This window comes from Brachyhypopomus gauderio, chromosome 21 (assembly GCF_052324685.1).
Source record: "Brachyhypopomus gauderio isolate BG-103 chromosome 21, BGAUD_0.2, whole genome shotgun sequence".
In the NCBI taxonomy this organism is placed as follows: Eukaryota; Metazoa; Chordata; class Actinopteri; order Gymnotiformes; family Hypopomidae; genus Brachyhypopomus; species Brachyhypopomus gauderio.
In genome coordinates, this window is record NC_135231.1 from 8,382,462 (window position 1) to 8,410,172 (window position 27,711).

Here is a 27,711-nt window from a genome sequence, read left to right on the forward strand (position 1 = left end):
TGGCAGTTTCTGTGTTCGAGAGAGAGGGAGAGGGAGAGGCGGCGCGCGGGGGTGCGCGTGGGGGGGGGGGGGGGGGGACTGCGTGGGGGGTGCGCTGCGTGGTCCAGGAGAAGTGGGCTGGCTCTGGGAGTCACTTCAGAGAGCGAACGGACAGAGTTCGCACTATCTGGACTCTGTTCAGTTGGAGTCTCAATAGCAGGCGCGCAGCAGGGGAGGACGCGCTGCCCAAACTTAGGATACCCCTCTCTCTCTCTCTCTCTCTCTCTCTCTCTCTCTCGAGTGTGGAGCCACATTAATCCTCTAGATCTGAGAGCACGCATCCACGGCGCTCACCGTGCAGCCTCCGCAGACCTGACCCGAGGAATCTATCGCACATCCACCAAGGACAACTTTATTAAAGTTCACTTTCGAATCTAGTTAAACGTACGGCGATTTCATACTGTTTTTTTTTTAATGTGATGTCGAGCAGTTGAATATTTTCGCTTCTGGATGAAAAAACAACAACAGAAGGTTTAAACAGTGCTGCAGAACAGGACAGAAACGAGCTGAAGGTAAAGTAGCCTAATTATTATTATAGTATGTTGAGTCATTACATTAACTTTAACATTTCATATAGTTTTAGTATGAACTTTCTTAATGATGTCTAGTCATGCAACACAAACGCGTTGTCTCAGCCTCCGTTAGGCATGCAGACTATAAGATTTCATTTGGTCGATATAAGCCCCTGGCATCTGAGCGATATCAGCTGTAGCACTACCTGCTCTGGCATTTCCGTAACGCGTGGTTTAAGAGCTCGTAAATAGTTTTTTTGCGAACTGTCGGTGGTATGAGGGGAAACAGATCGGGACTCTCCGAGTAAAGAACGACTCTCTTTGAAACTCCTGCCAGAACGCAAGGCAAGGGGGTTTTTGCGGTTTTACAACTCCGGAAAGTTAAGGGTTTCAAACACATTTCAATCAAGCCCGAGCACGCACGCTCTTTTAATTTAGTTTCTCGTGCCTGGCTGTATTTTAGAGGGAGCACGAGCTCAATAAAAAGCCTTTTACAGCGCGCGCTGGTCTCGAGGCAGCGATCGCGCCGCATTGTGCGCGAGACGTCGTTCCCATGCTCTCGAGGGTGACTAAGAACCGTCCTAAACCATCAGACCGCAATTCATCAATATTCGTCCTCGCCCCCTTCAACCGTGCGTGGCGAACATTTTGTCGGTGGGTCTTTACAAAACGTCTCAGCCCAGATAACTGGCCCCTCTGAGAAGAGAAACAACGATTGAACTTTTTCTAATCTGACCGCAACTTCTACGCTTCTGGTAGCGTCCCGTCCCCAAATAGGTGCACAAACGCACCTGCACGATCCGTTATGTCATGGCGTAAATATATGAGTTATCAGCTATTCTTCAGGTAATACCATAGATGCGGTGGAAAGCTGCTCTTTATGGTAATGACGGACACCCTTTTTTCCTTTATCTAAATGAACTATCCCAGACTCCCGGACTGTTTGTGTTGTGTGTGTGTGTGTGAGGCAGTAGTTTAAGTCCCATCTGTGGAAGATTTGGCTCTGAGAAATTCCTGCGAGTTGCTTTTTAAATCGCTCAGGAAAAAGACTGCAAAGACTTGCTAATCTGTCGTTTGTAAATGGTATAATATCAGCCAGAAAAATGCCAAGAGTGAGAATGTGAGCTGCATGGTTGGCTACCTGATCTGTTGTGCTAGTCAGTGATATTTTCCCATCTCAGCTTAGGAAAGGCAGACAGAGAAAAAGAGAATCTGAAAAACTGTATAACAGTGAGGCTAAGCCCCACATCTCCATTTTCTCTCTCTCTCTCTCTCTCTCTCTCTCTCTCTCTCTCTCTCTCTCTCTCTCTCTCTTACTCTCTCAGAGAAAGAATGAAAAGTGGGACAAAAGTGTGAAAATGGGCAAGGTCTGTGTCACATAGCGTATCTAAACCCCCCATTTGCATATGAAAACTGAGGCACTGAAAGAACTCCGCCACTGTTGCAGTGGCCATCTGGGTGTCCGGTGGGTTTGTCAGGCCGCTGAGTATGTACAGTGGTCCGGTCGTGCTGGACAGGACTCCGGTCAGGACTCCCGTCTCACAACCTGTATGTGCGGAGCTGGGGGTTTTCCTTCATCATTCATGCCACTTTTTTTCCCCCACAAACCACTCATTTCCATACCTGTTCAACCCTTAAAACCCTCTGAATATTCCCTCCGGAATGTTCTTTCCCAGCGAGAGCCCTTAGGGGGGTGGGGGGGCACACAAACAACTCGCCTGTCGTCTTACGTGATCCTCACACACCCTCTGAACAGCGCCTCTGTGCTCGCTGGCCTGACGACACAGAAAAGTCAGTGATTGACTGGTTGCCCACCGTGCCTGTTTGTGCTCTCAGTCTTGATATGGTGATGATGTGTATATGTGTGTGTGTGTGAGAGAGATGTGTGTGTGTGTGTGTGTGTGTGAGAGAGAGAGAGAGCTCTGGAGGAACAGTCCACTTTCGTGGACTTTCAGTTACCAGATAGTTTGTGTGACATTCCTCCACCCAACCCCAGCTGTGGAGTGAACTCATCAGATAGACCCGCCGCACCACCTCACCTCCTCCACCCTCCTCCACCCTCCTCCCTTAAACCTGGAGGCAGCGCAGGACCTGTCCAGCTCTAAAGACTTACATAGACCTTCTCCCCCTGCAGCCTACGTGGGATGCCGCCACACACTGGAGTGTGTTCTCACACCCGGCTCCGCCCCCACCTGCAGGTGCTCACCAGCAGGTGTTTCAGGGCAGGGAGAGCCCGAATACGCCCTCGGCCCTTCAGGTTAGGGAGCTCAGCTGGAGAACGGCTGCTGATTGGTCAGAATGTGCGAGCGTGCGCGTTCCAACCATGCACGGGGCGGGCGCAAGGGGCGGGGCTTCTGCTGCGGTGCTGCACGCTTCCCTGGACACGCCCTCCTCATCGCACGGGGACAGCGTGAATAAGCGTGCGACAGACTCTTCTCTGAGCACCCTCTACGCCTAGCCTCTGCAAACACTGCTGCGTGTGTGAGCCAAGCAGGACAAGAGTCTGGCGGCAGAGTGGAGTGTGTGTGTGTGTGTGTGTGTGTGTGTGTGTGTGTGTGTGTGTGCGTGCGCGCGTGTGTGTGTGTGTTTGGCTAACCGGGCACAGCGCTGCTGCTTTGGTTTGGCAGGAACTGAAGGCCAGGGCTCTTGATGTGTGGCACGTCTTAGAGAATGGGAGCGAGTGGAAGTAGCTGTTCCAGGATCAGGTGGTTTTGTAAGAGTGTGTGATGGAGGCGTGTGTGGCCGTGCTGAGGGCTGATGCCGGATCAGCGCTTGTGTGCTGCATGAACACAGGTTCCTGCTGAGGCTGCAGTTCAAATCCCAGTGCATTCCTCTGTGTTCTTTGCACCCACATGAATCTCATTAATAACCTTTGTATTTGTTCGTCAGGAAGAGACCATGTTATTTGAACCTTGTGATTGGCATGGATCTCTGAGCAACTCTGTCAGGACAGGAAGGATCCATCAGGAAGAAAATGAGTGTTACACCATGGTGATAATGAAGTCACTCTTCTATATATTCACTGAAAAAACACATCTTAACACCTTTCAGACCTTCTGAAAGGTGATCAATCAGTTCAATCGTCTCACTGATGGACTGATTAACGACTGTTTTGACCTGGTGAACTCTTTCATTCCACCAACGCGATTCACGCCGCGCCTCTCTCTGTCCCTAATGAACACCGTTATGCGATGATTATGGGGTTATAACCATTAACGATGATGATGCATTTTGCCTCCTCTGATTACCCTCATGTACATGGTCACCTAAACAAAGCTTAGAGGGGAAACACACCGTTAGGAGGAGAAAACAGATGGCCATTGTCATTGAGTTTTAAAACAGCTGCTCACAAGTAATTCTAAATCATATGCTAGTTATTGTAGATGACCGTTAAGATCACAGAAAATGTTTAATGGTGAATTATGGTTTTGAATACAATCCTGCTGGAATTAGTCAAATAACACTGATGAAGTTAACCTTTGTATCTTGGCTTTAATGGTAGTGATTAAGAGTGGTTTGAAGTGGACATTCAGACACCATGGCCCATAATCGTGATCAAAGAGTCAAAGCTGTTTAGAATTATCACTTTCAGTCCTAGAGCCAACTTTATTACACACTCGGTCTCTGTCTCAGGCACACATACAGACAAATGTAAATGCACACGCAACACACAGACAAACACACACACACAGACACGGTACACAAAGTATACACAAAGTACACAATTTACCACACTGCTCAATTCATCACACATCTCATTTGATATATGCTCCAAAGGTTGTGAATGATGTATCTGTTTTAGCTAAATCAGGAAAAATATTGAATAATAAGATATACAAATAAATTAAATGGCAGCCAAACAAAGTTGACACGATGACAGCCAGCTCTGGCTTTAAATGATCCACTCTCAAATTGCCATCAGACTTTCTACATGGTTCTAATTAGACATTAAGCATTATTTGTTCCAGATGGACCTGTTTTGAAGTTTTATTTTAGCAAGGGAACACTGTCCGCTCTGGGAAAGACGTTCGCATTCGTGGAACCCGGTGGAATTTTCGACCAACTGACCGACGCTCTCGATGCCTGTCAGCGTGCGTCTGATCGACGTCTGCGCACAGCTTGTGCTCTAGAACGTGGCGTGTCCTGTTACGGCACACCAGTCCGGCTCCGCCCTGCGGTCCGTGCCGTGATACAGCATTCGCCGAGAGGGATCTGCCCAGTGAGCTGAGAGGCTTTGACTCTGGGATGGAGTCGACTTCTCCGGGCTGTCATGGCTCCAGTTTTACAGTTATGAGTCCCTCCCCATGTACTGGCCGTGTAATGGTTCTGCTTGGCTGAGGGTCACCAGATCCGATGCTTGTCTTTGGCATCAATGAAGAGGGGATGGGAGTGTGTTCTGAGAGCAGTAATGTTTTGTCTGGTTGTACTGGTTTTGCTGAAGCCCCCAATGTAAAATGCTTCTTTAATGTATCAGACTTACAGTAATGACAACAGGAAGACACCGAAGGGACTGGGACAGTGAGAAAGAGCAGAGCAGAGAGAGAGAGAGAGAGAGAGAGAGAGAGAGAGAGAGCGAGTGTGGGGGGAGTCAGGCAGGGATAGTTGGGCGAGGGTCATTAAAAGGACACACCCTCTCGCTCTCTCTCCCCCTGTGGTAAAACGGCAGTGAATTATCAGGCTAATCTGTCGTCATTAGCCTGATTATATCAGCAGGGGTGGGGGGATGTGGGGGTGGGGGGGGGCTTCCCGTCAGTTTCGATCGATGGAGGCCAATCAATAGACAGAGAATATGATCTGACTCCCATTTAGAAGCGAGAGGGCCACGATTCGCTTCAGCTCGGCATGCTGGGTAATGAGCAGGGACACACACACACACACACACACAGAAGAAGCAGCAGCGGAATAGCTGCTCTCTTATCAGTCTGTCATCGGTAAAGAAACCAGTGAGGCTGATCTGATGTGAGTTAAGTGTAAACAGGGAGAGCCATCTGGAGTCATTTGAATCAGCCATCTGAACCCAAAATTCTGACCTTAAACTTTAATGTCACTTGACCATAACGGTCAAATGCATTTGAGATCAATATTGTTTGCCACTCAACTCCATTCATCTCCCAGTGTAGGAGTTTTCCTAGATGGGTAATTCCCCCCAGAGTGTAAGCTGTCTTGCTTATCCAGTTTCTATAATAAATTCTCAGCTGGATCAAACAGACCTGCTTTGCACTGTATCAGGTTAATGGCAAATCTGCCCAGCATTGTCAGAGCCTTAAGCACCTTTAACATAAAGCCAGGAAAAGATCCGTACGGACACTGTAGGGGTGGTGATGTCGGCGTGGCGACCCAGGGAAGGAGGGACGTAGGGACTGGCCACGACAGATGAGTGAGTTGCAGCACGGACAGACACAATCGCATGTGCTGTACATGTGTGTGAGCTTGTGTGAGCGCACACGAGAGTGTGTGTGAGACTTATACATTTACATTTATGGCATTTGGCAGACGCCCTTATCCAGAGCGACTTACATTTTTAACACAAGTGAGCAATTGAGGGTTAAGGGCCTTGCTCAGGGGCACCTCAGTCATGGCCTCAGGTCCGGGAATCGAACCCACGACCCTCCGGTCACAAGACCAGTTCCCTAACCACCAGGCCATGACTGCCCTTTACACAGCATTGCTGGTACTGGGGTAGCTGTCAGTGTTTTTGTGACATCACAAAGTGCAGTCTAAGCATCTCAGTGCATTGTTGTCATGGATGTGAGATAATTAGTAAAAGGGTTTTCATTATGTCTCAGTTGAACTCAGGGAGTGTATTGGCCAAGTGGGATCAAGTAGATTATATGTAATCTAATGAAAGTGTGTACGAGTGTGTGTGTGAGTATGTGTGTGTGTGTGACTATGATTGTGTGTGTGTAAAACTACATAGAGCTGCATTCCCTAGGCATTGTGCTAGTAATTCTCTAGGCCTAGTGCTAGTAATACTCTAGACCTAGTACTAGTAATACTCTAGGCCTAGTGCTAGTAATACTCTAGACCAGAGGTTACTAACAGGCGAACACAGTCCTGTCCGGACCCAATCTCATTCCTAATTAACTCTGCAAATTTCTATTTCCGTGGTCCGCAACCAACGGACCTCGGTCCGGATACGGACCCAAATGCCATCCTATCCGGACCCAGAATAAATTGTTAAAAATATTTTTTAATTTTGACGGGAGAATAAATTTTAAACCGGAGCATTTATTTCAGGACTATTGAAAAAACACTCTGCCACGAGTGTTACGTTCACCCCCACCCCCCGCCCCCCCGGACCACAGGTCAGAGCTATCTGCCAAATTTGGCCCGCAGAAAAATATAGTTGATTAGCCCTGCTCTAGACCTAGAGCTAGTAATACTTTAGGCCTTGTGCTAGTAATACTCTAGGCCAGGCGTACTCAACTAAATTGGTCCGCGGTCCAATTTTGGCAGATACCTATGACTTGAGGTCCGGTGCGGCGGGGGTGGCGAACGTAAGTTGTTGAGTGGGGGGGGGGGGGGGGGGGGGCGAACGTAAGTTGTTGAATGGGGGGGGGGGGGTGCCGAACACTCATGACGGAGTGTTTTTTCAATAGCCCTGAAATAAATGCTACAGTTTTTTTTGGGTCCGTATCCAGTTAATCAGGAATGAGATTGGGTCCGGACAGGATTGCGTTCGGGTCCGCGGTCCGCCAGTTGAGTACCCCTGCTCTAGGCCTAGTGCTACTAATACTCTAGGCCTAGTGCTAGTGCTAGTAAATCTCTAGGCCTAGTGCTAGCTACTCTAGGCCTAGTGCCTGCTGCATCTGTGTTCAAATCAAGGTAGCATCAAAGTGCAGTGAATCAGTCCCCAGCTCTATTTGCTCTATCTGGTCCAGGACCAGTTCCCCTTGAAGTTGAACTGTATTGGTTGTAATGGTGCGGTGTTTTACAATCCTGACATGCAGCACCTAAGTCCTCTGGCCTTCTCGAATGCCTATTTTGGGAATAAAAGGGGTGGTGAGAGTAAGGTGGGTTTTATCCTCATCTGTAAATGATCATGGCTAAGCCAGAAGACAGAACCCAGCCTCAGAGACAGTCCAGGTGCACACCCAGCACCATGTCCTAACATCTCGCCTGTCTGAGACATTAAGATCCCTCTTTTTCTCCTCTCTTTCTCCTTTGCTCCTTCTCTTGCTCACAGGATGAGGGTGGTGTACGGCTGCCTCTGCGCACTCCTGCTGCTGGTGGTGCCGTGGGTGGAGGGGCAGAAGCTTCCCACACGTGATGAAGGGCTGTTCCAGATGCAAATCCGGGATAAGACTCTGTTCCATGACACCTCCGTCATACCCGATGGAGCCGAGATTAGCGGATACCTGTTCAGAGATACGCCTAAGAGGTACTGCTGCACGTACACACACACACACACACACACACACACACACACACACCTTCCACCCACAAAGCCACATGTTCCTTTGCACGTTTTCAAAAACACAGAGGGCAGAGTTGTGCTTAGCATGTCCATGTGTGCACGTTTCAAGTGTGCTAATGGAGAATATGGACTCTATTACTGCCAACGGCCAGTCCACGAGGGCGGCGGGAGCCGTGCATTATGGGGAATCTGCTGGGGAATGGGTTTGTGCGTGGGAGTGTGTCGGAGAGAGACTCCCTTCTGATGAAGGAGTGGTCAGAGAAGTGGGTGCCTCTCACGAAAGAGAACACCCTCACCCAGGGGCGGACTGGGGAGAAAAAGTGGCCCGGGAGTTCCTGACAGACTGGCCCACTATATATATATATATATATATATATATATATATATATATATATATATATATCTCAGTAGCGAACCGTGACCTTTAAACCTGGGCCCGCTACCCCCCCCCCTCCCCCCCGAAATTATTTTTTTCCTTTCTTAATAAACTAAATAAAGAAAAACTGAGACGACAGTACAGCTTTAAAAACGCAATAAACAATAATATCTGTACTAGATAACATCTTAAGCAAAATAAGTTTCCAAACAAAATAAGGTTCACAGCTCCGTGGTTCTCGGAAGCGGAATATGTAAACAACGCGCACGAGGACGTCAAAGGGATGAATCGAAACTAGCTAGCGATGGTGCTAACGACAGCTAGCGTCGCCACAGCGGGCGGAAATTATCATACAGTTAAGCCCGCCCACTAAGAGAGAAGATATGATTGGTCAATTTTGCTGTCATTTGAAACTGGTATTGCGCTGAATTATAACTGCCAGGCCCTCTGTAAACGAACAGCGGGCATCACAGTCCTGATAGGGGGAGACACAGGCTCACAGGCTTCCACTCAACCCCTCACCTTCCAACACAGATTGAATAGACACGGGTGAATATTTTATTTGCTTATATTTTTGTAATTGTTTAGATGTCGAATGTCAAACTGTAAGTAGATAAAATAAAATTGGATAATTATATATATAATGCTTTAAGAATATTTTAGGCCCTCTGAGAGGGCGTAGAGGGCCCTGACGGTTCCCCACTGATATATATATATATATATATATATATATATATATATATATATATATATATATATATATATATATATATATATATATATATGTATATGTGTGTGTATACTGTATATGAATCTATACATGGCACGTAGTGTATATGACGGCGTTTATTGTCATAGGGACAATATTAATTCCAGCAATAATATGATTACAAAGCCACATAGTGGCTTTTAAATAGTCCACCATAAGACCACCAAACAAGTTGTTAAATAGTCCACCATAAGACAACCAAACAAGTTGTTTTACGCAAAGTGCATCCTAAAGAACAACCTACAACTCTAATGTGGGTATTTCTTCCTCTTACCTATTTGTGGTGGTTAGTTTTAATCTAAGAATTTCAATAGCTTTAAAAAAACAGTGCACAGTGCTCTGCCTTGAAGACCGCCACTTGCGTCCGTGTTAACCGTGTTAAGGTAATTTGCCTTAGACGTTGCAGAGGCGACAGCAGTACATTTAAAATAACATGTTATCTACAATTTAAACTGCTGTATGTTTTCGTAGTCCGGCCCGTATTTTCTGGGACAAGTTGGTTTTTTTCTGATCTCCGCTGCATACTGTCAGCCCGCACCAGCTGGCCCAGTCCGCGGCCGCGGTCCAACTCGTTCATGTGTTTACAGGCTCAGACCGCGGCCGCGCTGAGCAGGTTAGTCTGACTGGAGCGGGGGAGGTATTAACACCGTTAAACAGCAGCGTGACTACGGGCCGGGGCCGCAGTGCGCGGCAGTGGCTCCTCCACGGGCTGAGTTAAACCACCGGCGGCCCACCGGCCCACTAACCCATCGGCCCACCGGGGAAATCCCCGGTAGCAATGTATGCCAGTCCGCCCCTGCCCTCACCCTCTCCCACGCTCCCCAGGGAAGAAGCTGATGAGATTCTGGGAGGATCAGGGGAGTCCTGTGCAACTGAATCGGACCTCCTGGTGAGGTGGGAGCAGTTTGGGGGCGGCGAGGGAGGGGAGCAATAGCAGCGTCGTGGTTAGCGCTCGGGGATGGCCTTCGTTTGTATCTCGCGTCCGCAGGCTGTCTGAGAGCCACAGTCCTTTTCTGCCACAGTCTCTCCCACATACAGCAGTTATGCAAGAACCCAACGTTTGTGTCCCAACTCCACGCTGACTGTCTTGAAACTGCAAAATGACTTTAACATCACAGGTAGCAAATGGAATACCCTCAATTTGAAATCCCACATTTTTATGCATACTTACCACTTACCACCGGCTATAACCGTGTGCCAGCAGATGATGTCATATAGGGAGCTACAGAGGGTGATGTCATAGAGAGCTACAGAGGGTGATGTCATATAGAGAGCTACAGAGGGTGATGTCATATAGAGAGCTACAGCAGGTGATGTCATATAGAGAGCTATAGAGGGTGATGTCATATAGAGAGCTACAGCAGGTGATGTCATATAGAGAGCTATAGAGGGTGATGTCATATAGAGAGCTACAGCAGGTGATGTCATATAGAGAGCTATAGAGGGTGATGTTATATAGAAAGCTACAGAGGGTGATGTTATATAGAGAGCTACAGAGGGTGATGTCATATAGAGAGCTACAGCAGGTGATGTCATATAGAGAGCTATAGAGGGTGATGTTATATAGAGAGCTACAGAGGGTGATGTCATATAAAGAGCTACAGAGGGTGATGTCATAGAGAGCTACAGAGGGTGATGTCATAGAGAGAGCTACAGAAGGTGATGTCATAGAGAGCTACAGAGGGTGATGTCATATAGAGCTACAGAGGGTGATGTCATAGAGAGAGCTACAGGGGGTGATGTTAAATAGAGAGCTACAGAGGGTGATGTCATATAGAGAGCCACAGCGGGTCGTTTGGGAGCTGTTTGCTGTAATACCTCATCAGCGGATCATTACTCTGTCCTCATTTCATTGCGCCTCTGAAGGCTGGTCAAAATTGCAGAGCTCTGCTCACCCAGTGGTAGCACAGGATGGGAGTTGGGGGACAGAAAAATATTATGGCTCTGTTCAGTAGGCGATTCTCAAATCTCAGTATCATTTTAAGGAGGTGAGCCAGCCATGCTTGGGGAGAGGTTTTTAGAAATGTTTAATATATGCATAGATTTGTGTGTGTGTGTGTGTGTGTGTGTGTGCGCGTGTGTGTATATGTATATCATTAAACCTCTCCCCATGCATTGCTAGCCCATATATTTGTTATTATTAATTAATTAATATTAATTATTAATCAACTAATCTTTTGCCTACTCAGTTTGTCTGAGTTTGTCACAGGAAACCATTCTAGCTTTAAGGGTGGCTTACCGTGTTCCCAGGCCTCATGAACTGAACTCTACCCTAACCCTCATGAACTGAACTCCACCCTAACCCTCATGAACTGAACTCCACCCTAACACTCATAAACTGAACTCCACCCTAACCCTCATGAACTGAACTCCACCCTAACACTCATAAACTGAACTCCACCCTAACCCTCATGAACTGAACTCCACCCTAACACTCATAAACTGAACTCCACCCTAACCCTCATGAACTGAACTCCACCCTAACACTCATGAACTGATCTTCAACCTTACACTCATGAACTGAACTCCACCCTAACCCTCATGAACTAAACTCCACCCGGACCTCATGAACTGAACTCCACCCTAGCCCTCATGAACTGAACTCCACCCGGGCCTCATGAACTGGACGGCACTTCTTTTCTTCCTCAGGTACTACTTTGTGGTTGAGGAAGACAACACGCCACTGTCCGTGACGGTGACGCCATGCGACACACCGCTCGAGTGGAGGCTGACGCTCCAGGAGCTGCCGGAGGAGGCTAGTGGCGAGGCCTCAGGTAAAGCTCCTCCCCTTAGCCCACGCCGACTCCACCCACCTGCTGTAGACCAGTATATGACCCTGTTCTCACTCCAGGGTTTCCAGGGTAGATGGATTCATGCACTCAGTACGACCAGGCGGTTCGGGCCCAGATACATACATACCCTTTTCATTTCAGGAGTGTGCACTGGCGTATAAATCTCCAGTGTGCTTTATAATAACCTGTATGTGTAGTCATTCATCCAGTGTATGCTAGTTCTCATGCATACAGTGTATGCTAGTTCTCACACACCCAGTGTATGCTAGTTCTCACACATACAGTGTGTATGCTAGTTCTCACACATCCAGTGTATGCTAGTTCTCACACATACAGTATGTATGCTAGTTCTCACACATCCAGTGTATGCTAGTTCTCACACACCCAGTGTATGCTAGTTCTCACCCAGTGTATGCTAGTTCTCACACACCCAGTGTATGCTAGTTCTCACACATACAGTGTGTATGCTAGTTCTCACATACAGTGTGTATGCTATTTCTCACACATACAGTGTACCACGTGTCCCTCTACTCACCTCCAGAGGATCAGACATGATTCAAATCAGACATTATGTCCTTATGTGTAGCTTTAACAGATACATTTTCTCCTGCAATACTCCCTGTCATGGTTGCAGTACGTACGTGGTGTTGAAACTAGCGGTTTTTCAGACATGCCACTTAGACAAATTATATAGTCACTGTGAGTCTTTTGACTACAAGTCCTTTTTAGTCTATATTAGTAAAACCGGCCCTCTTTATAAGGTGACATTACGTGAATGTGTGCCAGACAGAAAGATGCCAGCCCGTTCAAAAGACTTTTGAATTGCCTAGAGAGGCAGTTGTGGAAAGAGGGTAAAAATAGTTGTCGATTGATTTGCAAAAACAGAGAAGAGACTGCATGACTGAGCGCGTGCGGGCAAAGTGAAGAAGCATAAATCTGGGTAAATATTTGTTGTCTGTGAGGTGGCGGGACCCCATCCTGCATCTGCCAGCCTTTTCCAGTGTGTGTGTGTGTGTGTGTGTGTGTGTGTGTGTGTGTGTGTGTGTGTGTGTGTGTGTGTGTGTGTGTGTGTGTGCACGCGAACATGAACCGCAAGTGACGTCCACAATCTGGGGAAAAGAGGATGGAAATAAAAAGGCGAGACAGGTCATAAATATGATGTTATAGATGAATAGTCTCTTTCTTTACTGCTTCCCAATCAAATCAGCACACAATTCAAGCTAAAAAGGGTCATGACCTCCCAGGTTCTTTGTCCCATCACAGGAAGGTCGTAAATGCTGCCTCTTGGAGTCTCTTGTTCTCTCTGCCGGTTGGGCAGTTCCTCTCTCATTGATGATCTGTCCCCAGAGTCTCTAAAAGCACAAGAAACTCAACTCAAAACTCAGCAAAACTCCCCCAAATGCTGGAACCCCAGCCCAGCAGCCGTGGAGTGTAATGGTGGTTTGGGTTAGAGAGGGGGGAGATAGAAGAGGCAGTGGGAGAGAAGCTGTCATTACGCATATGAAAGTGCTTGAGCGCATTGTTTGTGTGTGTGTGTGTGTGTGTGTGTGTGTGTGTGTGTGTGTGTGTGTGTGTGTGTGTGTGTGTGTGTGTGTGTGTGTGTGTGTGTGTGTGTGTGTTTCCGGATGAGTCCAAAAGATGTCCATGTGTGCACACTACTATAATGTTGTCAGCGTGTGTGTGTGTGTGTGTGTGTGTGTGTGTGTGGAGGAGGTCTCGGTAATAGGGTCCAGACCTTCTAGCTAAAAGACAGAGAGCCCTCATCATTCAGTCCCATATTAATTCACTGATTGGTTCCTTACTTAGTGGTTCTGATTGGACAAAATATGTAGCATTTCCCTGTTGGTTTGCCTGATGATTCGACTTGGCTGCTGTCTGTTGGGGGGTGTGGGGTTTAAGGAAGAGTCATTTATCATCATCATCATCCATAGCCACACCAGACGTTTCAGCTGCCGCTTCAGCTCTGTCAGTGATGGGCATATGGATCGTACCAGTGCGTAAAGCTCTACACACTATTTTTTCCCACAGCGTCATGTGAACATACAGAGATGTACCTGACCCTCCCCAAAGCTCAGGGTCTTTGTACACACTCCCTAGACTTGCGTTGTGTTTGGCCAGCTACTCCTTTGAGCATGACATGGGTTAATTTAGCGTGTAGGCGATAGTACACAAATGAAACCGTATGTTTTTGGCACCAAAGGGAAAGTTCAGGACTGGGTCTGGACTGGGCCCTGATTAGCCTGGATCGAGTTGGACTGGGCCCTGATTGGTCTTGGCTGGGCTTTAACCGAGCCCTGAATGGCTTGGACTGGTCCCAGTCTGTGCCCTGATTGGCCTGGGCTGGGCCCGGTGCCCACTGGGCTGCCACAAGGCGCCTCTGTGTGCCACAGAGGTGTCCCAGTGATGTTTGGAGAGAAAACATGGCCGCTAGAGGCGTGAGCAGCCAATCAACTGCCAGATGGGGGGAAACATGGAGAGGAAAGTGTGTTGTTATTGGGAGAGCTAGGCTGCATTAAATGGTCACGGATGTCCAAACAACAAAAAAAGTGGATTTCCTGAAAAGTCAATAATTCCTAAAGGTGGTGAATAACTTCTTTAGTGTGTTTGTGTGTGTGAGTGTGTGTGTGTATTAGTGTAAGACCTAACAAGGTTGTGTATGTGTGTTTTCAACAAGAACTGAACCTGAACCAGAACGTCTGTAGCCCTCAGCCCTTTTTACTGCAGGTGTGTTTGGTGTGAGGATATGTGTGTGCCTAATCAAAGTGTGTGTCTGTGTCCATGTGTGTTTTCCAGGTGAACCGGAGCCGCTGGAACAGCAGAAGCAGCAGGTGACGACCAGTGAAGGCTCGGAGCTCTTCACCTACAAGGGCAACGACGTGGAGTCCTTCATCTCCAGCAGCTCTCCTTCCGGCCTCTACCAGCTGGAGGTCTTCTCCACCGAGAAGGACAGTAGCTTCAAGGTGTACGCCAGCACCACGCCCGAATCCGACCAGCCGTACCCGGAGCTGCCCTACGACCCGCGGGTGGACGTGACCGCCCTGGGTCGCACCACCGTCACGCTGGCCTGGAAGCCCACCCCTACGGGCTCGCTGATGGGCCAGCCCGTGCAGTACTGCGTGGTGGTCAACAAGGAGCACAACTTCAAGAGTCTGTGCGCCGCCGAGGCCAAGATGGGCTCCGACGACGGCTTCATGGCCGCGCCCAAGCCGGGCCGGGACTTCAGCCCGTTCGACTTCACCCACTTCGGCTTCGGGCCTCCTGGGAACGACCTCGGCAAGGACCGCTCCACGTCCCTGTCTGCCAAGAGGGCGGCGGCCGCCAAGCCCTCCCGCTTCTACGGCGCCAAGCCCGGCCGATCCTCGGACATCCAAAAGCTGTGCATCGGCAACAAGAACATCTTCACCGTGACGGACCTGAAGCCGGACACGCAGTACTACTTCGACGTCTTCGCCGTGCGCGCGGCCACCAACGGCAGCACGGCGTACGTGGGCACGTTCGCCCGCACCAAGGAGGAGGCGGTGCAGAAGACCCTGGAGCTGAAGGACGGCAAGGTGGCCGACGTCTTCGTGCGCCGACGCGGCAGCAGGCTCCTGCGCTTCGCCCCCGTGGCCTCGCACCAGCGCGTGACCCTCCACGTGCACGTGTGCCTGGACGCCGTGCAGCTGCAGGTGCGGCGCGACGGCAAGCTGCTGCTCTCGCAGACGGTGGAGGGCGTGAGGCAGTTCCAGCTGCGCGGCAGGCCCAAGGCCAAGTACCAGATCCGGTTGAGGGGGTCGCGTCGTGGGGCCTCGTCCCTGCGCGTGCTGGCCAGCACTCGCGCCGCCGGCAAGCAGCCCTTCCCCTCGCTGCCCGAGGACACGCGGGTCAAGGCGTTCGACCGGCTGCGCACGTGCGACTCGGTAACGGTCGCCTGGCTCGGAACGCAGGAGCGCAACAAGTACTGCGTGTACCGGCGCGAGGTGGCGGCCAGCTACGGGGAGGAGGAGCGCAAACGCGAGCGCAACCAGTGCGCGGGGCCCGAGACGCGACGCAAGGCCGACAAGGTGCTCTGCAAGTACTTCCACAGCGCAAACCTGCAGAGGGCCGTCACCACCGAGACCGTCGCCGGCCTGGAGCCGGGAAAGAGTTACCTGCTGGACGTTTACGTGGTCGGACACAACGGCCACTCGGTCAAGTACCAGAGCAAGCTGGTGAAAACAAGGAAGAACTGCTAAAACGATAAATGGAATAGAAATGAGAAAATGAAAATAAAACAAAACAGACTCTGCACAGAAGTAAATATATTATATATATAATGAGAGAAAAAAAAGAAGTTTATTTAACTGGAAGTGATATTCTACTAAGTTGTTTCTTTTGCAGACTGACTACTTGGTGCGCACCACCAGCTCTGTGCAGCAGAGACTGAACTGCTTCTAGAGAGATAGTGTCCTGTTTATTTCTCCTAACGAGTCAAGTTAACGAGTTTTGTCAACGGGTTCCAATAACGAGTCGCAGAGGGCGCCCCCCGCTGGCCGCTGCCGTCAGCTCCGTCACAGCTCCGTGTGTGTCCTCGTGTCTACGGAACCTCTCGTCCAGCCTGTCTCTGGTCTCGGCCGCGTCGTGAGGACTGTGTGGACACACCTGTCCCTGCTACCCCCCCACGTTGTCCTGTGGTCGGCTGACACCCCTTTACAGACAGATACGGCTCCCTTCACCACCGTCACCCAATACTCACGACACGTTTAGGAAGACTTCTTAAATTATTTTATACCTCTTAATGTTCCTGTTTTGTTATTTGAACTGTTATATTTTTGTTTGCTATTGGCTATAATTATTTCTTCGATGTATAAGGTTCTTCGATGAAGTCGGGCGGTTGCCATGGTGTCGCTGCCTCTGCTCTCCCTTTGTCTGTGTATTATCTCATTCTGTGAGTGAATCGGTTGCTATGGGATTCTGTAAATGTGCTGTTGCCCGTGTGCACGCGCCCTGTCACATGTACAGAGTGCTTCTGCCAATATTCATGTACATAAAACCCTAAATATAGAGGCCAGTAATCCCTGTGGTGTGGAGCCTGGTGTTGTGTTTCTCTGCAGGGATAAGCACTTGCACAGAGCTGGAGCGCGTGGCTCCGCCCCCCTTGCCTTCTAATCATATATGCGCATTAGAGAATAACATTTTCAGAAGTTTTGAAAGGGATAGTACATTGGGGAGAGCCACACACACACACAGAGCCAGGCTCAACAGTGATATTGTAAACATGGCAAGGCACGGTAAGCATGTGATTTAATATCATCAGGTATTGCACCTCAGTGTGAGGTCCCAGTGTGAGGAACCGGTGGTTCTGGATCAGGTGTGAGGAGGACAGCTGTGAGGAGGCGGAACTTACTGCCTTCCTCGTCGCCGCCTGCAACCAATCAGAACTCAACCTGCTCAATTCCATGGAGAAAGTGTTCCAAATCCAGATGTCACTGTAGGACTCGTAGTCAGACGTGTTCAGACCCAGTTTATCGACGACGCTCTCTCCCCCCACAGATCAACTTAATGCTCAGACAAGCTGAAACAGTGGTTTCAATTTAATTCCTTTGTTCTGAAATTCGGCAAACTGCTATGAAGCTCAGATCTGGCTCTGGCTACACTTACAAACAGTGTGATGGCAACCTTGCATTCCCAATTAGATACATGTGTGCAACATACATGCACTCAGTTCAATAACGATATTCAATACCACATGTTACTGCAAACATGATCTCTTATACACCATCATTCATCTGTCTCTCTCTCTCTCCTAGCTTAACCTTTCCCTCTGTTCCACATGCATGCAGTCACACTGATGATTAGACACAGGTGAGCTCTAAGATATTTCTGCTTGCTGGCTATGCGAACCGGCCTCACCAAGCCCAGGCACTGCTGCACCCACCAATCAGAGACAGCCGGAGCACAACTGGGTTGCGTTGGCCGCCATGCCGCTCTGGACTAATGCTGAAAATCTCTGGGAATGTTCGCTAAAAACTGTGAGGTTTGCTGCTCGTGGTCCTGCATAAAAGAGGTCAATATGTGAGAGGGCGTGTCATTTCCAGAGGGTGTGTCAAATCCAGAGGGCGTGTCATATCCAGAGGGCGTGTCAAATCTAGAGGGCATCTGGAACGCTCTTTCCAGTCAGACGCAGCTGTGTATTCAGAAATAAGTTACGTGCAAACAAATGTGTTGTGTCCACCATTTTCCGTCAGCATCTTTCTCTCTTACACACACACCCAAACACACACACACACACACACACACACGTGCGCACACACAGGAGCAGTGTACCTTTACCTCAGTTTATCCCTGGTCCTGGAACATTTGTTAACCGCATTTGCTACAACCTGTTGCCAAGACTTACTCTGAAAGAAATGATAACAGGGCTATCATAACAGTACTATTTCGCTGTGAAAGCAATTCACGGTTGCATCATAAAAAAAGACGAGGCTCAGATAGACCAAATAAACGCGCTCAAACTGTGCTGGGGCTCACCAGGGCTGTAAAAGAAGGAGCTTTACGTTTCCAAGGAGGAAGGCGGGAAGAGGAGATCGGTGAGAAGCAGCAGCCAGGGAAAATAAAGCAAAGTAGAAAATATTCGAGAAGTAGGCTCCATACACTGGCCCCACTCATGGACTCTCCACATACCCGCACGCTTGTAACAGGGACTCTCCATATACCCACACAACACTCATAACAGGGACTCTCCATATACCCACACAACACTTGTAACAGGGACTCTCCATATACCCACACAACACTTGTAACAGTGACTCTCCATATACCCACACAACACTCATAACAGGGACTCTCCATACACCCACACAACACTTGTAACAGGGTCTCTCCATATACCCACACAACACTCATAACAGGGACTCTCCATATACCCACACAACACTTGTAACAGGGACTCTCCATATACCCACACAACACTTGTAACAGGGACTCTCCATATACCCACACAACACTCATAACAGGGACTCTCCATATACCCACACAACACTCATAACAGGGTCTCTCCATATACCCACACAACACTTGTAACAGGGACTCTCCATACACCCACACAACACTTGTAACAGGGTCTCTCCATATACCCACACAACACTCATAACAGGGACTCTCCATATACCCACACAACACTCATAACAGGGACTCTCCATACACCCACACAACACTCATAACAGGGTCTCTCCATATACCCACACAACACTTGTAACAGGGACTCTCCATACACCCACACAACACTTGTAACAGGGTCTCTCCATACACCCACACAACACTTGTAACAGGGACTCTCCATATACCCACACAACACTCATAACAGGGACTCTCCATACACCCACACAACACTTGTAACAGGGTCTCTCCATATACCCACACAACACTCATAACAGGGACTCTCCATACACCCACACAACACTCATAACAGGGACTCTCCATACACCCACACAACACTTGTAACAGGGACTCTCCATATACCCACACAACACTCATAACAGGGACTCTCCATACACCCACACAACACTTGTAACAGGGTCTCTCCATATACCCACACAACACTTGTAACAGGGACTCTCCATATACCCACACAACACTCATAACAGGGACTCTCAATATACCCACACAACACTTGTAACAGGGACTCTCCATACACCCACACAATGTTCGTAACAGGGAATCTTCATACACTGACCACACACTCGTAAACAAGGATTCACATTAACTTGCTTTACCCTCATGTGAATTTGTGTGTGTGTGTGTGTGTGTGTGTGTGTGTGTGTGTGTGTGTGTGTGTGTGTGTGTGTGTGTGTGTGTGTGTGTGTGTGTGTGTTTGGGGAGGGGGAGGGGGGTTGTCCCATTTTTGAACTCAGATCTCAGTGACACATTTAGAGGGCATTTGTGAAGAAGGTTCTAAATTCAAAGTGATACACCCCCCCCCACACACACACACACGCACACACACAAAATATGCACATAAACACACTGATGCTCAAGTTTGTGGCACTTAAGTGTGAGTCTGTTTGGACAAAACCAGAGCAGAAATGCTGAGAGCACCGCGGGCCTTCATACAGCCCTCCAAGGCTAACGGTGTCCTCACAGTTCCATTCACACACACACACACACACACACACACACACACACACACACACACACACACACACACACACACACACACACACACACACACACACACACGTGTTAAACCAGAAATCTCTCTGATCCACTCCTGAAACACCACCGTTGGACGCCCATGTGTGAGTACACTACACTTTGAACTTTCATTTGATGTTCTCAACCTGTGGATTACCTTCCTCTGAACACCATAAACTAGCGCACAGAAAATCCAAATAAGACAGAGTCACATTGTTCTAGATGTACAAATTGCTACAATATATAATAAGGAATACTTTGGGCAGAGACAGTAATGAATGATTACTGTGAATGGTGCCTTGGACATAAAGCACAACACCCGAGAGACAGCTTGCAGTAAACTAGAGCCATGAACACAGGACCTTGATACTGAACACACACTGTTTTTGTTGTTGTTTCTGCTCCTCTGCGCCTGCATCTGAATGATCAGGTGTGTGTGTGTGTGTGTGTGTGTGTGTGTGTGTGTGTGTGTGTATCAGGTAATTATTCCGTTCAGGCAGGTGTATTAAATGCAGGAACAGCCGTAAACTGCTGTAGCTAGTGTCTACCTGCTCTGTGCTTGCCCCTCCCCCACCTTCCTGTCGCACATGAGCCAGAACACACACACACACACACACACACACACACACACACACACACACACACACACACACACACACTGCACGTTGGGGTCAGGTCCACGTCCAGGTCAACAAGGAGCTTGGATTGAGCATCCCTGCCTGTCCAGGAATGTGTGAGGAATGTCTTTGACTGTCTGCTGGCAAAGGTGTGTGAGAAGGTCCCTCATCTCCTGATACCTTAAGCCATACGACTGCGGCCTGAGGAACAGACGGCGGAGAGAAGATCCTAGGTCACACTGCTGGAATCCTCCTGAAACCAACGAATCTATCTCCTCTGCTCCATGAGGCTGGGTGAGAGATGTCCTCGTCCCTCCCGTCCTCCCTCCTTGGGGGTGGTCCCCATCCTCGGTGGTCCTCGTCAGATGGCAGTGCTTTTCTCACGCTTAATCTGAACAAAGATCTCTGTCTTCTCTCTCTCTGCTGCCATCTCTACATTCACTTCCTCTCTCTCTCTCATTCTCTCTCTCCCCCAGTATCCCTAGGGCCCCTGGATCCAACAGCCCTCCAACAAAAGAAAAACCATTAACTGCTCAGTCTCGGCCGCACGGGAGATGGAGAGAAGGGACGCCCAGAGAGAGGAGCCCCTGTCGGCGGGGGGTGGGGCTGGAGTTGGGGGGGGGGGGGGTTCAGGCTCTGAGCCCCGAGGTGAAACTGAAACATAGTGCAAACTGCGTCCTGGCCTGGCGAGGTCATTCAGTGCTGGGCAGACATGCGTTCACTCAAAAAGTTCTCCACACGGGAGATAAGTGTTGCCAAATTCTGCTTTCCCTGAAGAGAAAACATTTCAGGGAAAATGAGGACCTGGAGAGAGAGAGAGAGAGAGAGAGAGAGAGAGAGAGAGAGAGAGAGAGAGAGAGAGAGAGAGAGAGAGAGAGAGAGAGAGATTGTGCCCACGTGTGGTTTTCTGTTCTCCTGAAGAAGGGTGGGTTTTGAATTCTGCTGGTATGTGTGTCCTGCTGCTTTTTGTAGAGTGGCATTAGCTGTCATGTTTCTGATGACTGTGTCAGAGGCCATGCGTTTGGTCAGCTCCACACACCATGATTTATGACAGTAGGTGTGAGGTGACTGTCTTCAGCTTAGAGACTGAAAGCTGTTGGGAGTTAGTTGTGTGTACATGTGTATGTATGTTTGTGAGTGTGTGTGTGTGTGTGTGTGTTAGGGGGTCAGGGCGGAGGTCGTTGGATCCTAATCATTTCAACTCTCCTTTACAGCAGTCGTGCTGACAGCAGGGCTGCCAAAGGTCGGGGGTCATTGGTGCAGGGTCAGGGGGTGGAGGCCACACAAAGACCACACTTACATCCGCTCCCTTTCTCTCTCCATTACACACATCCACACTGAAGTGTACTCATGTGAATGCACATGTGAATGCACACCTGTGCTCAATCACCCATGCACACACACACACACACACACACACACACACACACACACACACACACACAAACACACACACACACACACACACACACACACATACACATAAATATTTAAGATACATATTTTTAAAGTGCAGTATGTTTACGGTTACATATTGAAAAATAAGAGCTCATAAGCCTATACTGTCCTTTTAGTAAGGACACGCGCACACACACACACACACACACACACACACACACACCAACTCACACACAACTTCAAGCTTCAAATAATTTAAAACAATTCTTTGAAACATATAAACTGATATTGATTTGATTTTGTAAATTGTTTCCATTTCAAAATAGAAAACAAATTTCAAACAACACCCACTAGGATACAGGTTGCTTGTGTAGTGTCAATAGTACGTTTCTACTAGCCCAGTTAAGTCTTCATCAATTGTAATGTTCCATTGTCGTTTATTTTTAAAGAACCAGAGTGTGATTTTGTGTTTACGGCTTTACACCAACTCTCAAATAAACAAGCACGTTGTCTCGCCTCTTTCACGGATCCCAGACCGTAACCATGTCAACCAAACACAGTCACATGACCATGTTCTGCACCAGTCAGGATGTTCTGGAGATGGATAAGTGGTTCCTCACAAAAAGCTTGAGATAAACAAGGGCGTGGATGAAGTAAACAAGTGCTTCATCCACGGAGACGATTAGACGAGAGAAAGGATTTGTGGAATGTCTGCTGCCAGGAATTCTCTCGGATGTCAACAATATATCACCAGAACAGACAAGTTGCCATAAAAGTATCTATCTATCTATCTATCTATCTATCTATCTATCTATCTATCTATCTATCTATCTATCTATCTATCTATCTATCTATCTATCTATCTGTCTCTGTGTGTGTGTGTGTGTGTGTGAAAAATCCATGCACACTCAATTACACAAAAGTCTTTCATGGTGCAGGCAGTAAAGGCTGCTCAGATATGCATGTATGTGCATGCATTCACATATGCTTAAAGGTGTGTGTGTGTGTGTGTGTGTGTGTGTGTGTGTGTGTGTGTGTGTGTGTGTGTGTGTGTGTGTGTGTGTGCGCGTGTGTGTGTGTGTGTGTGTGTGTGTGTGTGTGTGTGTGTGTGCGCGTGTGTGTGTGTGTGTTCCTCATCTCTGTCTCAGGTGCATGGATTTGGAGAGATGGTCACTCATATCTGTGTATAGCATATCTATTCATTCCTTAGCTGACAGAAACCTGCCTCCAATTAATTCTGGTTGCCAGCGCCATGGGTAGATCAAATGTGGAGAATTCTGTAGATGACAAGTTCAGAGGATGTTTTTGGTTATGGCTACCAGAGTACACTTCTTTTGCCAGTGGTTAGCCTCTGTTGAGTGTTTTCAGTTTGTGTCCATTTGCAGTGCATGGCATTTGTACTACAGTACCCTGGTGTGTATTGTCAATCCAGTCCTGACATGAAAGACTACCAACTGAAATGATACCCAACCCACTACCTGAGCATGTTCACCTTTGGGAGGACACTCAAACCACTGGAATATGCTCAAATCACCCAACCACATTATTTGAGTTGTATGAGCAGGAATTTCTGTGGGGGGATACAAGTCCCCCCTGTAACCCCTCAAACTGTGCCTATGATTTTTACAAAAGGCTTGTAGTGTGCATCTAGAGCTTGCTTCAGCCACTGGCTCTCGTTTTTAAAGTGTGCACTGTTGTCTGACATGTCATTTCAATTCCTTTGGGGACTGACCTAAATCTTTCACTTCACATCCGTACTGCAAAAGGAAGACCTGTCGTGCTGACGCTCTGGAGGCAAAGCCCATGGAGAGGTTTGTTCAATCACCACACTTCAGACGTGGGTGAAAACGTGAAATACAGGTTAAAAACATAACAATAAGCAATAAATAAATTCACCTGGACGTTTTGGCTTTGTCTAAGTCCTTGCCACATCTGTAATTCGATAGTCACACGATTATTACAGAAAATGTTCAGATCAAATTAAGGTTCAATAAGTTAAAGAAGCGTGGTGATATGTTTGTTTGCAGCAAATTTTGAAAAATTAAGGAAATTGCGAGAAGATTAAGGAAATTGTGCTAAAATGAGTTCATATGTATTTTAGGTGAATGTAACTGCTTCAGAAATTACTAGGTCGTTTTTAAATACCTTAAACCCTATTTTTCGCTCCGCATTGCAATTAAACATGTCTCTCTGAAAGCAAGTACATTAAACTAACATTCAATTGCACGCCACTAAAAAATAATCCAGAGTTGCAACAGTGTCGGAGGGATAAACACATCTTCAAACCACTTCAATGAAAAACGTGTAGCCCTTGGTTACAAACTTTCCACCAATCACAGTGGCGCGTCGTTCTCCTCGTAGCAGGAGCAACATGGAAGTGCGGGCTACGTCAAGATCCTGAGGAACACTCTCCAGAAAACTCCCTTCTCCTGCACAAAAACCAAACCGCTTCCCGCTTCTTTTTGTCACGTAAATGTACATTTCGAGGTCAGATATTGGTTTAAAGTAGCTCAATGACCATGTTGGGCATGTACGTGCCAGACAGGTTCGCGCTGAAGTCTTCAAAAGTTCAAGACGGAGTCGGGCTTTACACTGCGAGACGAGTGAAGAAGGTTTGTTCTTCTCCAGAACAGAGAAAAAAAGCGCGACAGAACAAGCGTAAAGATATTACTGACACGTTTTGCATTCAGAGGAGAAACGTTTTTTTTGTTACTGCATGTGTATTCTGCTTTTAGTTTGTCCACAAATGACTTCATTCGTTCTTCTAAGCGGTGCGGAGAAGTGCCACGTATGTAGCGGTGGTGCCGTGACTCACGTTTCCTTCACGCGTACCGGCTGAGTTTCCCCGTCTGCCCCTGTCATGTGTGTCATTTGTGTCATTTGTGTCGTTTTCACAAAGCATTTAACGGCGGACCTCATTCAGGAGTCGTTCATTGTCGTCTTTGCCGAAACGCCTCTCGCTTTATTAGATTTTAAGGAGGGCGGGGAGTGAAACGGCAGTTGTCAACCATGTCTGTGAGGAGGTCCGCGCCTCAAAAGCAGAGAAACGAGGGCGACTTGTGGTCTCCAGTACCGTGTTTTTAGGCTTTGTGTCTCCAAATGTCCTCTCAGAAATGGTTTCACTCAGTCAGCAGTTAGGTTTTCTCTTCAAAGCCACACGCAATTAACTGCTCAAACTATCTTCAAAACATCTCTGTACACAGTTTTGTTGTTTTTTCCTGCCTGCACCAAAGCCAGACTCCCGTCGCTCTCTCGTGTTTCAGGGAGAGAAGTTCGGTCCGTTTGCGGGGGAGAAGCGAATGCCCGGTGATTTGGATGAGAGTATGGACCCAAGGCTGATGTGGGAGGTGGGTGGACCTAACCTTCACCCCGTTTTTACGAGCACCGCAGCCAGGATTCCTCACAGCCTTTGGAGTATTTGACAGTGGCAAAGTCTTCTCAGTAAAGTTGAACTAAAACTGAAATTCCTCATAGTTCTTATCAGGAAGTGCTTTTATCTTCTGCTCTTCAGGGCAGGAGAAGGTCCCTGTGCCGTCTGCTGTTTAGATCATCTTTTGTTTCTTGTTTTAACAGACCCAGAGGTGTAAATTAAGGGTCTTTTAGGGATTAAATTTCCTGTTGTCTTTTTATCCTTTTCTGTTAATCTTTTTAACTTGTACAGAAATAATTGCAGATGCACATTTAATCTGTCTATGTGCAGTCACTTAAGTTTGTCTCGCAGTTATTTTGACGGTAGGGAGCTCAACGGGGCTCAAGGGGCGAATACCATCTTGCCTTACTAGATCACATCCCTGTTCTGTAGAAGTCAGGCGTACACATTGACCCGAAGAGGCAAGTCAATAATTTGAGCTAAAAGCTAAGGCTAAAACACGTGAGCCCACAGCACTGATGGCATCGATCAGAGCAGGTATGCGACCCACGTTCTCAGTCCGGCCCTGCGTAGCTGCCCTAATGTTGGCCTTGCCTGGCACACAACCACCCACTCACGCACACCACATATACGCCCTGCCCGGGTTATATTTTCGGTCCCCCCTTTTTTAAAATTAGAGCCTTGATCAGACCGGCCACTTTACGAAGATGATTTATACGGCTGTCTGGACGGCAGACCGATGCACTACGTAGTCCAAATTGAAATCTCAAATTGCAGTGCCTGTGCGGTGTGTGTGTGTGTGTGTGTGTGTGTGTGTGTGTGTGTGTGTGTGTGTGTGAGATGGTCGTGATATACGCCACCCTTTCATGTGCCGTCTGGCTCCACCGCAGATTTAGAGGGACCCGTTTCACAGTTTCCAAGAGTGAGACATTGTTAGCTATCATTTCCACCCATTAACGCTGGGACAGTCATGTAAAAATAATCATTACTGTCCAGAAACAGATGCTGGAAGGGCACTCATTACCTTGTCATAGTCAAACGCACCCTGTTGTATATATTGTCAACTTAGCATAGCTGCTGTGAATTAGCACATTCTGTGAATGCTGTGTTTATAATCGGTTAAAACTTAAAAGGAGTTCATATGAACTAATATGTCAGTTAATAATGTGTTTACCTCTAGCTGTCACCCACGACCATGCTGTAAATAAGTGTAATTTAGGTGTAAACACAGGTATGAGGTAATGACACAGGTGTGCCTTCATCAGACCTGCACCCCCACACCGACCCCCACTTCTGAGCTGAATGGATGTGTGTGTGTGTGTGTGTGTGTGTGTGTGTGTGTGTGTGTGTGTGTGTGTGTGTGTGTGTGTGTGTGTGTGTGTGTGTGTGTGTGTGTGTGTGTGTGTGTGTGTGTGTGAAGGTTCGAGGGAACAGGGGTGACGTGCTATACATCCTTGACGCCAGCAACCCCCGGCACGCTAACTGGCTCCGGTTCGTGCACCAGGCTCCGTGTCAGGAGCAGAAGAACCTGGCCGCCATCCAGGTAGGAGAACCCCAGCCCCGCCCCCAGCCCCGCCCCCCAGCCCCCTCGGGTCTTATCTGTGCTGAAACCACCGAGCCAGACCGGGCCCCTATTTACCCACTGGTCCCAAGAGTGCAGGTCTGAAATCAGGTGCAGCTGCTCTTCCTGTGATGGCTTTAATTTTAAAAGGAGTGAAACTGTTCCTAGGTCAGTGCTGTTACTACGAGTGGTGTGAAGAGCTTGTAGAACAGAAGGGGATGGAGGTTGAGTGGGGAGGGGGGATAGAAGACAGAATACAGGTGATGACATGCACTGCTGAGCTCCCAGAGGTCCCCAGAAGGTCCAACACACCGAGGACGTTCGTCCCGTCCAGAGTACTGATCTGTGCTCAAGCTTTAAACACCTCCCCCAGTGTTGAAATCATAGCGCAAACACTGCGATTGTGCTCTCCGAGATGTTTAGGGCACTTGTGTAGGTATTTGTTTCAGCTTGAAGGAACGGGGAGGGGTTGGAGACGAAGACAGGCACAGACCAGACAGCAAACGCAGACGAGAGAGCAAGTGTGTTTGTTATGTCTGCTGGAGCAGTGTGGTAGTGTTGAGGGGTGTGTGTGTGTGTGTGTGTGTGTGTGCGCGCGCACACTCATATGGTGACAGTGCTTTGAAGGTGCCTTTGATAAGGAGGTGTAATGAGGCCTGGTGAAGATAAGGCGAGACACACACATATACACACACACATGCACTACAAC

At 48.2% G+C, this 27,711-nt stretch overlaps 2 protein-coding genes and 1 long non-coding RNA gene across 3 annotated transcripts in view; 2 read left to right on the plus strand and 1 right to left on the minus strand.

The window, feature by feature from the left end:
• Window positions 1–147: 147 nt before the first annotated feature.
• On the plus strand, window positions 148–16,948 carry ndnf (neuron-derived neurotrophic factor). Its single transcript, XM_076983657.1, has 4 exons — window positions 148–551; window positions 7,738–7,932; window positions 11,763–11,887; window positions 14,699–16,948. The coding sequence occupies exons 2-4, from the start codon at window positions 7,739–7,741 to the stop codon at window positions 16,117–16,119; spliced, it is 1,740 nt and encodes a 579-aa protein (XP_076839772.1). The 5' UTR covers window positions 148–551; window position 7,738; the 3' UTR covers window positions 16,120–16,948.
• On the minus strand, window positions 13,146–24,424 carry LOC143484755 (uncharacterized). Its single transcript, XR_013122706.1, has 3 exons — window positions 24,217–24,424; window positions 23,804–23,900; window positions 13,146–13,257 (listed from the first exon to the last, which is right to left on the minus strand). It is a non-coding gene; the product is annotated as an uncharacterized LOC143484755 (long non-coding RNA).
• Window positions 24,425–24,430: 6 nt separating this feature from the next.
• Window positions 24,431–27,711, plus strand: part of prdm5 (PR domain containing 5) — a 43,957-nt gene continuing 40,676 nt past the window's right edge. The window contains exons 1-3 of the mRNA XM_076983656.1: window positions 24,431–24,683; window positions 25,335–25,418; window positions 26,862–26,984. Coding sequence (XP_076839771.1) covers window positions 24,585–24,683; window positions 25,335–25,418; window positions 26,862–26,984 — 306 coding nt within the window. The 5' untranslated portion in view covers window positions 24,431–24,584. The remainder of the gene's footprint in view (window positions 24,684–25,334; window positions 25,419–26,861; window positions 26,985–27,711) is intronic.

Excerpts from the sequence above, each read along its gene's own strand:
- ndnf (XM_076983657.1), top strand. The coding sequence starts at position 7,739 with ATGAGGGTGGTGTACGGCTGCCTCTGCGCACTCCTGCTGCTGGTGGTG. Across the intron at positions 7,933-11,762 it reads TTCAGAGATACGCCTAAGAG|GTACTACTTTGTGGTTGAGG; the intron begins GTACTGCTGCAC and ends TTTCTTCCTCAG. Across the intron at positions 11,888-14,698 it reads GGCTAGTGGCGAGGCCTCAG|GTGAACCGGAGCCGCTGGAA; the intron begins GTAAAGCTCCTC and ends TGTGTTTTCCAG.